General features: G+C 43.0%; 1 protein-coding gene and 1 non-coding gene across 3 annotated transcripts in view; one reads left to right on the top strand and one right to left on the bottom strand.

Annotated features, from left to right (window-relative positions):
- Positions 1-13,103, top strand: part of MGAT5 (alpha-1,6-mannosylglycoprotein 6-beta-N-acetylglucosaminyltransferase) — a 360,895-nt gene that overhangs the window by 239,586 nt on the left and 108,206 nt on the right. For both annotated transcript variants that reach the window (XM_070423098.1, XM_070423097.1), the window contains exons 9-10: positions 2,523-2,657; positions 9,511-9,644. In XM_070423098.1, the coding sequence (XP_070279199.1) occupies positions 2,523-2,657; positions 9,511-9,644 (269 nt within the window). The remainder of the gene's footprint in view (positions 1-2,522; positions 2,658-9,510; positions 9,645-13,103) is intronic.
- LOC139015850 (U6 spliceosomal RNA) lies at positions 6,177-6,283 on the bottom strand. The gene has a single exon (XR_011472506.1). It is a non-coding gene; the product is annotated as a U6 spliceosomal RNA (small nuclear RNA).

The raw sequence follows: 13,103 nt of genomic DNA, 5'->3' as shown, positions 1-13,103 counted from the left end.
ACTCTACCTGGGTTTTCCATTTCAGGGAAACTCGCTTGCAGTTCTGACCTGCTCTTAATCTCCTTTAGACGGACACAGCTGGCGAAGCAGGAATGCTTAGAGCCCCTTCAGTCCTTTCAGATAACTGCCCACTGAGGTTTTCCCACCCGGCAGCCAAGTCATTATGACGCGATATGTCAAATGTTAGCAGAAGAAACACGTTGGATGAACATCTATGTTCAGTGAATGTATCTCACCTGGCTCCTACTTTACTGTTTACAGTTAGGTCCAAGGCCCACACCTGCCCAGTGGCAGTGTTGAGATGGAAGCAGTATCAGTAAGATAATATCACTGTCATTTGTTAAATGATTTCCATATTCTGAAACTGTGGGTAAGGGCTTCAATTACAATAGTTTCAACAATTATGACAACCATGATGACTATTAACAGCATCAGGTGCTAAGCATTTTATGTTTTCATCTTATTTAGTCCTTAGCACAAACCTGGAAGTAGGTGCTATTGCTTTATGCATTTGAAAGGTGAGGACACTGAGATTCCAACTACAGATGGGTTGTTTGAGGTCCCATGGAGAATGTGTGGGAAAGCCAGGACTGGAGCTCTGTGTCTGGCCTTGGAGCCTGTGCTTTCTGCGGCTGTACTGCCTTGCAGATAAACCCAAAGTCTTCTGAACCCTTAATCACCTTCTGCCCCTTCCGCACGATGGCTTCTGGTGCCTCCCTCCTGCTTACAGTAGAGCACACTGGGCACCAACCTGCGAGGTGGATGCCTTCATGCAGTTAGCACTTGTTCCTCTAGTGCATTCTGTGGATTGGATCTTGGTAAGGGGTTGGCAGAGATGGCCAGCATGTGTTCATGGAGATGCCAGTCATTTGCTAATTATAATTAATGCGTTACATAATAATTACACTAATTACAATGTGATTAGTACTAATTGAGGTGTGGATGCTAGAATGTAAGCACAGGAAGTGAAGAAACTATGAATATTGTTCTTCACTGGTATTTAGCACATAGAAAAGTGCCTACCACATAGTGGGTACTCCTATTTACTGAGCAAATGAGTGAAAGGATGAGTAAGCTGATGAATAAGTAGGTGGGTGGGTAAACAAATGGAATACTGTTGGAGCCCCAGGGATGGTGCCTTCGAGGGAAGTCAGGGAAGGCATATTGGGGGTCTATCAGGTAAAGACTTTGTTTCGTGGTCAAGAGAAACGAAGATCTTTAAGCACTGGTGACAGGGACAGATGTATTTTATTTAAGAAGGTAATTGTGGAAATAGCATAGAGCAGTAGTTCCCAAACATTCCTGGACATTGGAACCTCCTGAGAACCTTTTTAGACTCCCAAGGCCCCGAGCATATCTCAGATTAATTAAGTCACAACCTTTGGGGATAGGACGCAGGCATAAGTGTCTCTTGACACCTTCAGGTTATTCCAATGTGCAGACAAGTTTGGGAACCACTGAATACAGGATCAGGTGCAGGAAGCAGCAGCTCAGCAGGCCAAGTCTAGTCCTGCCTGCTTTGGGTGAAGTTTCACGGGAGCTACACCTACTGTTTCTGTAGGGTCCGATCGCTTCCATCCTACAGTGGCAGAGTGGAGTGGTTGCCACGGAGAAAATGTGGCCTTCAAAGATGAAAGTGTTTACTAGCTGGCCCTTCACAAAAGAAATACTCGAATTCTTGGGAAGAAATTGTGTATCAGGCACCGAGCTGGGGAACAGGGTGCTGGAGGCAGTGGCAGTTTGGAGCTAGAGGGCAGAGTCCTGTTTAGGCTCCCGTCCTTGGAAGTAGGATGTCCAGCCATAATTTGGTGAAGGATCATTGTGGGGTGTAGCAGGGATCAAAGGTTTCGATGATGACCCATTTCTAAGTGAGAGGTGACAAGCACGTTGGCTCGCCAAGTACAAGTGTGGGTTTGTATGGATGGGTGGGTGGGCAAAGGGTAATGCAGAATTGTAAACCGTAGTGCCAGTCTAGTCAGGAGGAACATTTTCACATAAGAGAAAAAATTTGGAAGCAGTACAAGACAGTATAGAAAGACATTATTCTCAGAAATAGATCAGTAAGGGTTGGAATAGTAAGAAACTAACAGTCACTGAGTATGTAGCGTACATTGGGTACTTTCCATTCAGTACCTCACTTAACTACAAAAGAACCCTGAGAGGTCGCTATACAATCTGGTTTCGTGGTGGTTCTGTTTGCTTGTTTGAGAATAAGGAAAGATTCTGAGGTTAAGTAACTGCTCTAAGGTCTCTCAGCTGCTGGATGGGGGAGACACACTCTGACCTGTATCTTCCTGGGCTTCGAAGATTGTGTCTGTGCACCATTTGCTTTTGCAAGAGTCCAGGTCGGGGCTCTGGATGGGCCCTGGGGGGTGGGCAGAATTCAGATGAGCAGTGGATGGGGATGAGCCATGCCATTCTCCTGGTAAGGATTGTGGGATGTTCATTTGCCTATTAAAGTTAAGTATCATACCTTGAAGTAAATTGTTTTCCTTTTTTTCTCTCTTCTGCCCTTTCTCTAGAATAATGAAGAAGGTTGTAGGAAACCGATCTGGCTGCCCCACCGTAGGAGACAGAATCGTTGAGCTCATTTATATTGATATTGTGGGACTTGCTCAATTCAAGAAAACTCTCGGACCATCCTGGGTTCATTACCAGTAAGTGCCGCATGCTGTTCTTAGGTTTGCAGAGCTTTTTATTTATTTTTAAACAAGGGTTGAATGGTTGTAAGTAGAAAGAAGCGCATCAAATATCTTTTGAACCGTGTGGAGAATGTTTCCCTTTCCTAATTGAAATTCAGGTTCTCCACAGTGACTTCTTACTTTCAAGGGCTATTCATTATTTTCATTGATTTATGTTAAGAATAGAAAACAAGTATCCAACCTCCTTTTTACCATCCCTAATACTTAGCATTCCTCTCCCAGTATGCCCACAACAATCTCATCTGTTTAATCACATAGCAATTTCGATAAAATTAGGACAGTGTCATTACTTGTGTTTCTTAGGTTTGAGATAATGACTCATTCTCTCTGCTTTTCCCCCATCAGTATTCTTGTCATTCTTGGAAGAGAAAGCCTGGCAATACCTGAATGCCAGGGTCTTGCACTTTTTAAGATCTGCCTTGTGCTTGAGATGCCCCAAGTGTGTGTGCTGCCCTGGGCAGTCTTTATCATTTAGTGCAGCAGTTGCCAACCTTTCGGACCTCACGGACCACCGGTGGTCCACGGACCACTGGTTTGCGACCGCTGCTCCAAAGGTTTCCTTAAACCAGCGGTCACTGACCTTTCGGACCTCACGGACCACCAGTGGTCCACGGACCACTGGTTTGCGACCGCTGCTCCAAAGGTTTCCTTAAACCAGCGGTCACCAACCTTTCGGACCTCACAGACCACCGGTTGGCGACCGCTGGTTTAGTGGACGAACTCAGAGTTAGTTCCCTGGTGTGGGGCTGGGGCCACAAGTTAGTATTTGAAACACTTTTACATGATACACAGCATAACACTAGACGACATTGAATTAAATAATGAAGTTTATTAATTTTTCATTTTCTTTCAATCTTTCTGAAAAAGACTTAGTTTGGTGCTACTATTTCTCCAACACTACTTTTTAAAAAAAAAATGATTTTATTGATTGTTAGTGAGGAAGGGAGAGGGGGAGGGAGAAAGAGATAGAAACATCAGTGAGAGAGAAATATCCATTGGCTGCCTCCTGCATGCCCCCTACTGGGGATCGAGCCTGCAACCTTGGCATGTGTCCTGACCAGGAATTGAACTGGTGACCTTTTGGTGCATGGCGACTACGCTCAACCACTGAGCCACACCGGCAGGGCTCCAACACTACTCTTAACACTTGCATGCATTTTTAACAAAGTGTGAGAACCTGTGCCCTTGCCAGTGTGACTCAGTTGGTTGGAGCATTGTCCTGTACACCGAAAAGTTGCAGGTTCGATGCCAGGTCAGGGCACATCCCCAGGTTGTGGGTTTGATCTCTGGTTGGGGTGCCTGCATGAGGCCACTGATTGACGTTTGTTTCTTGCGTCAGTGTTTCTCTCTTTCACTTTGAGTTTAGTACTTATTAAAGAACAATAACATGCTTTTTTGTTGTCTTCCATTTATTGCAGTTGATACTGGCTTTTACTTATGATCTATAAAAGTTTCCAATAAATTTTAAAAGGTGAATACATTTAAATAAACATTATATCCATTCTATAATGTCAGTGTTGCGTCAATTTGGGTAAAAATCCTGAAGCTAGTACAAACTTTATCAGTGATAGTAAGTGTTGACTTGTTTAAACCAGCTTCCTAAGAGAACACTCTGAAAGTCTTTCAGTTAGAACGACTTGGAACCGCTGCCCCCCACCATGTGTTCCTTTTCTGTTGATATTTGGTAAAGAGATGTTTTCATGTGTTCTTTTAACTTAACCAATACATCAATCACTTCTTTAATTCAGGTTAGTTTATAGTTTAATATCATTAACTTTCATCTCCAAGGTTATGTCAGACTGGAAGTCCTTTAGAATTGAAAGAAATGAAAATTTAAAATATTCAGATTCTTCTCAGGAACACGGAGGGGAAGACACTGTTGCCGTGGAATTTCCTCATGGTAGCGATGATTTTCTCACTGGGCAGAGGCATGCTCATGGGCAGAGGAGAGGGACTGATTGAGAGAGACCCTGTGCTCTCATTGCCTTTGATTGTAGACTCATAAAATAGCAAAATAAAAATTTGGTTTGGGCCTGGGTCGCTCTCTGCCTTTGTATCAGGTTCTTCCTGGTTTGGGGTTTTCGTTTTCTTGAAATCTTCATGAATCCCAGGCCATCACATTTGTTCTCTGTTACATGGAAATAACCATCTCTTTTCTTGGTTAATGAGCCGTGTAAGTAAACACACTTTTTTTTTTCTTTTTAAACAACATTAAAAATAAAAGAAAGAAGGCAGTGCTGTTGTGCTCTGGCATTTTGCAAATGGAGGCACCTGATAAACGTGCAACTGGAGTGGGCATCACGGGGATCCCTGGCCTCACATCTCCTCACCATTAAGAAGGGCTGTTTGGATGGGAATAATACCATTCTCAGTGGTAGAATTCAGTTCAATTAAAAAGGATGATTCCATTATTAAGAAGGTCACCGCTGATTGGTATTTGGTTCTTGTTGGATGACAGGACGCATGGCAGGGGGTTTATGGCAGAGGGTAATGTCTGTCCATCCTTTAGTAAATCACACGTTAGTGCTGTTGGCAGGATGTCACTTAGTCACCAGCCCTGCTGTCTGTGGTGTGATGGCGCTCAGGTTTCACCAGAAGGCCCAGCAGGTCCTCTAAAGAGTTTCCCGCCCATTCCTTCCCCTTTTGAAGATGAGAACTTGTCAGAGCCATCTGTATTCATCTTGGTCAATGGCAGATGATATGACTTCTATTCAGTGTACAGTTATCTTCTGATTTTTCATTTAGGGGCAAACCCTTGATTTGTATTGATCTTGGGGAATATTGATCTTTGAAAATTCTGTCAAATTTATGTAAGGACCCAGGAAACTCAGTTAAATATTTCCTATATGCAACTAGTAACTGCTGGGTACCGCAAAACTCATGCAAATCAAATCTAAAACAGTCTTCCTTCACAGCCCTGAGAACACACCCGACAGCAAGATGCACATAGTCTAATTTATAGCACATTTTGCATCGAGCTCCACATTAGAAAGTAGATCCTGGCATGAAGGTTATGGGCATCCATCCCATAATAGCGTGGCTTAGAGCAGAGAGAGTATCCAGGAGCATTTGGCATGGCTGCAGGGAACCCTGCTCGAGGAGGCCAGCTGCTCGGCAGCGAGGCTAATATCTTTTGAAGCCATTAGTCTGTTTCTGATGCTACATACACATAAAAGGCATTAGAGGAAGGGTGTCAATATTAACTCACACAATTCCAACACAGATGCAGAACGTGACTGACAAGGAAAGCTATAATGTTAGCCTCCTCGGTCACAGACAGAGATCAGTCTCCGGCCTCTGGTTATAAAACAAACCCAGATAAGCTAAAAACAATAGGCATTTCCTAAATCAAAGCTTCAATATGAGGATGTAGAATCACAAGTACCCAAGACACAGGATCATCCATCCTATAGCTTTCCATGGGAAAGAAGCCCAGTATCAGAAGCGAACATCTAGGCACTTTCTTTCTCTCTTTTTTATATGGAATGCCTCATGAATTTGCGTGTCATCCTTGCTCAGGGGCTATGCTAATCTTCTCTGTATTGCTCCAATTTCAGTATATGTGCTGCTGAAGCAAGCACTAGGCACTTTCTGACCTCCAGGCTTCCAGGAATCAGCCGACTGCCAGGCATCTCTACTCATTAGAGTTTATTTTAATTATCCAAATGAAAATAACACCAGTAAAACTCCAAGTTAAAAATAGAATGACAAGCCAAAGCCAGAGAGGAATGTAGACCATTTGAGTCAATTACAAATAAGCGGAAGCAGCCAAAGCTTCAAGGCAAAGGACCCTTTGGACAGAGTGCCTGTTTGTCCCTGGGGTGCAGGCACAGAGCGCTGTGGTCCTTGCATCCCAGCTCTGTGCCTGGGCAGCGAACCTTCCACCGCCCCGCCTAGTGGTGTGTGTCCCTCCCTCTCTCGCAGGGACCTCCCCAGAGCTGCCACATCATCCCTCTGTCCCAGCACTGCCCTCTTCCTCAGAAGAAAACATACTGGCTCCGATGAGTGCCTTTTGCATCTTTACTTTAAAAGGAAGAGTGTAAGTTAAGACTTGGGAATGTTTTATAAAGAAGAGAGCTGCTCAAAGAGCAGGAAAAACAGGCGTGGATCAGTTCCTTGCATCCCTACCTTTTTTCCTGGAGTGTGGACATCCTTTTCTGTCTGCCTCTTGGCTGCCAGGCTGGTAACACGTTCTTGTTCCTATTGTGGCAATGGTCACTGTGATGATGGCCTGTTCCTTGAGTCACACAGGAATCCAGCTAAGGAGGTGCTTTCTGTGGTCAGCCTGTATTTCCCACCTGGTCACGGCCCGCCCTCTTCCACCTGCCTTTTCTTTTCCTTCTCTTTTCTTCCTTGTCTAGTCTGGTGATGCTGATCTCTGATGAGAACATCATCTTACCAAAATGGCAATTTACTGTTGTTCTTCCTGGAACAACCAATCTGAATTTGCACTTTTTTTTTTCCTGAATCATACCTTGAGGTAAAAATGAAAAGTTGGGCCTTGGCTGGGTCGCTGTTTGTTGAAGTGTCATCTCATGCATCAAAAGGTCACGGGTTCAATTCCCTGTCAGGGTACATACCTAGGTTGCAGGTTGGATCCTTGGTCGGGGCACATACAGGAGGCAACCTATCAATACTTCTCTCACACATGGATGTTCCTCTCCCTCTCCCTCTCCCTCTCCCTCCCTCCCTCTCTCTAAAATCAATAAACATATCCTCAAGTGAGGATTTCTTTTAAAACTTGGAAGAATGAACTTCTTGAAAGTGGGAAAAGAGAAGAAAGAAACTGAATCAAATACTTAAAAATCATTGCCATCCTCTGATTCTAAAATATGGGCTTTAATCTTTATTTACTTTCATGTTTGTTGGTCCAGTAAGAGCTATTCAGAAGCAGTATTGATACATAACAACAGAAAATATTGCTATTTTTATAGGTCATTTATGAGCTAAATTTACACCTATGTTTTGAGAATTAGTAATGAAATAAATGTAACCAAAATCAATACATTCTGTTTCAGTATTGATTCCTTTCTTCTGATTGGTCATTCCATGTGCACCCTAAAGCAGAGGTCAGCAGGCTTTTCTTGTAAGGGCCCAGATAGTAAATATTTTAGGCTTTTCTGGACGGACGGTCTCTATCTCTCCTCACTCCACTATTATTGTGTGAAAGCAGCCACAAATAATATACAAACAACTGGGTGTAGCTATATTAAAATAAAACTTTATTTTTGAATGCTAAAAATTGAATTTTATACAATTTTCACATGTCACAAAATATTCTTTTTATTGTTCAACTAAAGATGTAAAGGTCATTGGTAGCTCGAAGGCTCTGCTGAAATAGGCTGTAGATGGGATTCGGCCAGCCCTGTTGGAAGGCTCTGGTGGAACAGCCAAATGAAACATCTTCAGTTTCACTTCAGGCTCTGGGAGGAAGCAGTCGTATTCTCTTACTATCAGACACAAGAAAATCACCATTGCCTTTTGAGCAAGATTCTAAGCTTTACCTAAAATCGCATACTCTAATTAATTGGTGAAAATGTTGAAAGAGGTAAGGCGTGCCATGTGCTTTGAGCAGAATAAGACCTCCATCTTCGTCTGTTCCAGCTGCTGTAAGATAATAGCACAGGCTGGGGGCTCATACACAGCAAGCATTCTTCACTGCTCACATTCTGGAAACTGGGAGCCCAAGACAAGGGTGCGAGCATGGCCAAATGAGGGCTGTCTTACAGGTCTCAGACTTCTTGAATTCTCACAGGATGGAAGGGGCTAGGGAGCAAGCAATGCAGTTTCCTTTATAAGGCCACTAATCCTATTCACGAGGGCTCCACCCTCATGACCTAACCATCTCCCAACAGCCTCATCTGCTAATACATCACCTTTGCGGGTTAGGATTTCAACACATAAATTTGGGGGGACACAGAGTATACATAGTGACCTCTAAAAGTGGCAGTTCTTTATTTCTTCAACAATTGTCCTTAGGCACCACTGGCTGCTCGGCCTGCTGGGACACAACAGTGAGCATGCACTCTGCAGTTCAGCTCTGGGGAACATTTACTCATCTCTCTCTCTTCTTTTTTTTTTATCCTCACCCAAGGAGGATATGTGTATTGATTTGAGAGAGAGAGAAAAAAACCCATCAATGTGAGAGAGAAACATGAATCAGTTGCCTCCTGTATGTACCCCGACCAGGGATGGAACCCACACTGTTTTGGTGTATGGGATGATGCTCCCACCAACTGAGCCACCAGCCAGGGTGCGTTGGAGAACTTTATTTCATTGGTATTTGAGTCATCCTCTGAAGTGCATTGTGTCTGCTGCGTGATGGTCCAAGTCACATAAGGAGATGCTTGGTTACACAGCTATTCTAAAACCTCTCAACGCCTGTCCAGTGGCATTTCCTGTTTAAAGTATCTGCCCTGGCTGATTTGTCTCGGCCTGTGGACTGAAGGGTCCTGGGTTCGATTCCGGTCAAGGGCACATGCCCGGGTTGTGGGCTCGATCCCCAATGGGGGCGTGTAGGAGGCAGCCGATCAATGATTCTCTCTCATCGTTGATATTTTTATCTCTCTCTCTCTCCCGCTCCCTTCCTCTCTGAAACCAATATATATATATATATATATATATATATATATATATATACATATATATGTGTGTGTGTGTATATATGTGTGTGTATATATATATATGTTTGTGTTTTTTTTAAAGTATCTGTCCCTTTCTGGCAGTGCCTGAAAAGAGGGGTTGGAGCTTTTACTTCCGGAACTTTGGGTCAAGGTTGCAGTTTTACCCACAGCACTTTTTCTTGCAGGTGCATGCTGCGCGTCCTGGACTCTTTCGGCACCGAGCCGGAGTTTAACCATGCCAGCTATGCCCAGTCCAAAGGCCACAAGACCCCCTGGGGAAAGTGGAATCTGAACCCGCAGCAGTTTTACACCATGTTCCGTGAGTATTCCTGCCTTTTAGAATGCTGCCACAGACAAATGGGGAAAGAGAGTAGATGGCATGTATTTGAGCTTATGATTCCCAGAGCCCTGAGTTGTAAAAATATGTGCCTTGGAAATAATGGAATTTTTTCTTAATTACTATCAAAAGGCTATGTGAGCACTTAGAAGTGTTCTGGAGAAAAATGTTTCCACAGGACGTATCATGAGAAACCGTAGGGAAAGGGCTTTGGGTCCACTTTGGGTTGGCAGACACTACACCTATTCCCTGCCCCACAGGTGCTGTGTAGGGTCCACTTGATTAGAGACAAGGAATAGGGTCTTCTGTGGCCACACATTTTCCAAATAAGCAAACCTTAATTACTTACGCATCAAATTTTGCCAAGAAAACTGTTAGCCTTTTTAAAATGGAACTTTTATTTTATTTTATTTTTGACTCTTGAGTGACAGACAGAGGAAGGGAGGGAGGGAGAGAGAAACATTGGTTGTTGTTCACTTATTGATGTATTCAGTGGTTGATTCTTGTATGTGCTCCTACCAGGGATCATACCTGAAACCTTGGTATATTTGGATCACCCTCTAACCAACTAAGCCACCCGGTCAGGACCTAAATGGAACTTTTTAAAACTGTTTCATACTTACCAACTTCTTAAACACGGACCCAGAAGGAAATCTCACTTCTTTTGTTCACGTGGTGTTATTGTCGCCAAGAGCAGTGGTTATTTTAGGAGGAGATGTACTGGACACACTGAGAGATGATGCACTAACTGGCCCTCGCTGTGGGTCAGGTTCTGTATTGGTTTTTCTCCCACTTCCTTACTACTATCAGTTTACCTCATTTCATTTAAAATTAGCAGAATACTGTGAAGCCAGACTTGATAGTATTCAGCAAAGAGCAGGTTTATTGTCTGAGTCAGTAGATCCCGGTGATGACAGTCAGTTCCGTAAACAAAAGGTCACCTAAGTAAGATAGTTCATTTGCATGCTCAGAGTGGAGAATTCCCATTTTCCAATATGATCAGAACATTTTAATCCAGAGGTTTCCACCTAGAATGCGTATCTGAGATGTGAATCTGTTGCCCCTGCCCTGCCTCTTCCCACATGGTTGCCTCACCCCTTTCTCTGCCGCCAGATGAAGATGACTCTTTTCTCAGGTCACCTAAATGTAGCAGCAGACACATGGGACTAATCCCTGGGTATAAGGAATGAGAAGAGAGAATTGAGAAGAGTTCCTTTTAAAATCAGCTCAGAGAGAGCTGTGAGAGCGTGTTCTGTGCATGGTAAATGTGACTGTTCCTGGAGCAATGCGTCCTGTCCCTGGGACACAGTTTAGGGGACAAAAAAATATAGGGCTTGTTGGGTGATGGATGACCGGTCAGCATGGTATAAAGCATGTGTAACTTTGAGGGGCTGGGATGAGGTCATACAAAATAACCTAAGAAGTAACCTGTGTTATGCCAAATGGAAAAATGTTAGCTATGTCTAAAGTGGCCGGAATTGATATGTATGCCCTCCACCGGATGGAGTTTTTCTAATCCCACGGGGTGGGAATAAGCTTTTTCAGAAAGTATTATAAAGTTCTCTTATAGAATGTTGGAATTCAGAGTCCTGAAAGACACATTTTGTTGTACATAAATGTAGGATTTCCACAGTGTGGGTTGAATTGAAAGAAATTCACTGCTTACAGTGTAACTAGAGATGAAGACAGATTAATTCCTGTTCCCTGGGAAGTATGTGTGTCCTAATTGACTCTCATTCAGCAGGAATCAAGGGGAAAACTGGTACATTAGACAGCCCTTAAAAAAAAAAAAGAATGTGTATGTCAAAAATAATAACACCATAAGCAAATTCTTTAGCAGAGGGTTAGTATCCCTAATATATAAAGAACTTCTAAAAATAATGAGTAAAAAGTTCTACAGTCCAGTATGAAAATGGTCAAAAGCTATTACTGTTTCAGAGGAAAATGAAATGTATTACCTCAAATATATGAAAATATGTTAACTTCACTCACAATAGAGAAATGTGTTTTCAAACTGCACCAAGATACCATGTCCCACATATCAGATTGGCCAGCGTTCAAGTTTGCTAGCCCAGCCATTCCAGTGGCGAGGCCCAGGGACAGCAGCCTGCTCTCACCCTCATGCTGGGGGGTAGGTGTCACCACCTTGCAGAACTGCCAGTGCATCTTTCCTTGCACTGAAGAGATCCTATCTAGGAACCTATTCCAAAGGTAGGCAAGGGAAATAGAAAGAGGCCTGTGCAAAGGCTGTTTATTGGGCACTATTTGCAATACAGACTAGAAATAACCTGAATGTTCCCAATAGGAGACTGAGTGAATAACAGGGTCTGTGGATAGAGTCTAGGACAGGGGTGGGCAAACTTTTTGACTCGATTGCCACAATGGGTTCTTAAACTGAACCGGAGGGCCGGAACAAAAGCATGGATAGAGTGTTTGTGTGAACTAATATAAATTCAAAGTAAACATCATTACATAAAAGGGTACGGTCTTTTTTTTTTTTTAGTTTTATTCATTTCAAACGGGCCGGATCCGGCCCATGGGCCGTAGTTTGCCCACAGCTGGTCTAGGATCTATTTATAATAATCTATAATAATAAAAGCATAATATGCTAATTAGACCAGACATCCTTCCGGAAGTCCTTCCTTCTGGACAAAGCCGCGGTGGGCAGGGGCTGTGGCAGAGGTGGTAGAGGTCCCCAGCCATGGGGGCAGCAGTGGTGGGCGGGGGCTGCAGCAGAGCCCCTGGCCGCGGCCAAGGCCCTTGCATGAATTTCGTGCATCGGGCCTCTAGTTAAGTGATAAAAACCCAAGTGTAGGGCTGTTTGTAGAGCTCTCCCTTGTATATAAGAAGGGTATGGAGGAAAGATGTGTAAATACAGTCGTGTATATAAATTTGCTTGTATTTTCAAAAGAAATAAAGGAGTAATAAATAAGCTAATACAAATGACTATCACTGGAGGGGGGTGTGTAGAGTCAGGGGTGGAAAGTAGATGTCTCTTAATGTACCTTCTTTCCACTTTAGAACCATTACTGTTTTATATAACCTAAAAAGAAAAACCAAAGAGGGAAGTATTCACTAATAACTGAAACAGTTTGAAAAAATAAACCTAGTGATATATAAGGTGCTGTCAATCTCTCATGCAGAGAAAATACTCATTTCAAGTGACTTCAAAACAGTCTTTGGACTGTACATTTATAGTGGGAAACATACATATTGTTATTTAAAAATATTCCGGGTATACTGTAGGAGCCAAAATTTTCAGAATATAAGAAAGGGGAATTATTTAAAGAATTTAAGTAAAGAGTGTATAATATCCAACTTGAATAAGAAATATCAGTAGTAGTATGAAATTTTTCTCTTTAAAAAGACCATGTTTCCCAGCTCTGTACTTTGAAAGGATCAAAAGTAAAAATGACTCACTAGCACTCAGACTAGGATTCC

Source organism: Myotis yumanensis, unplaced genomic scaffold (assembly GCF_028538775.1).
Source record: "Myotis yumanensis isolate MYYU_CA2020_CCGP unplaced genomic scaffold, mMyoYum1.0.hap1 SCAF_8, whole genome shotgun sequence".
NCBI classification, from domain to species: Eukaryota; Metazoa; Chordata; class Mammalia; order Chiroptera; family Vespertilionidae; genus Myotis; species Myotis yumanensis.
Note: the sequence above shows the minus strand (reverse complement) of the source record. Positions and strands in the feature narration are given on the sequence as shown.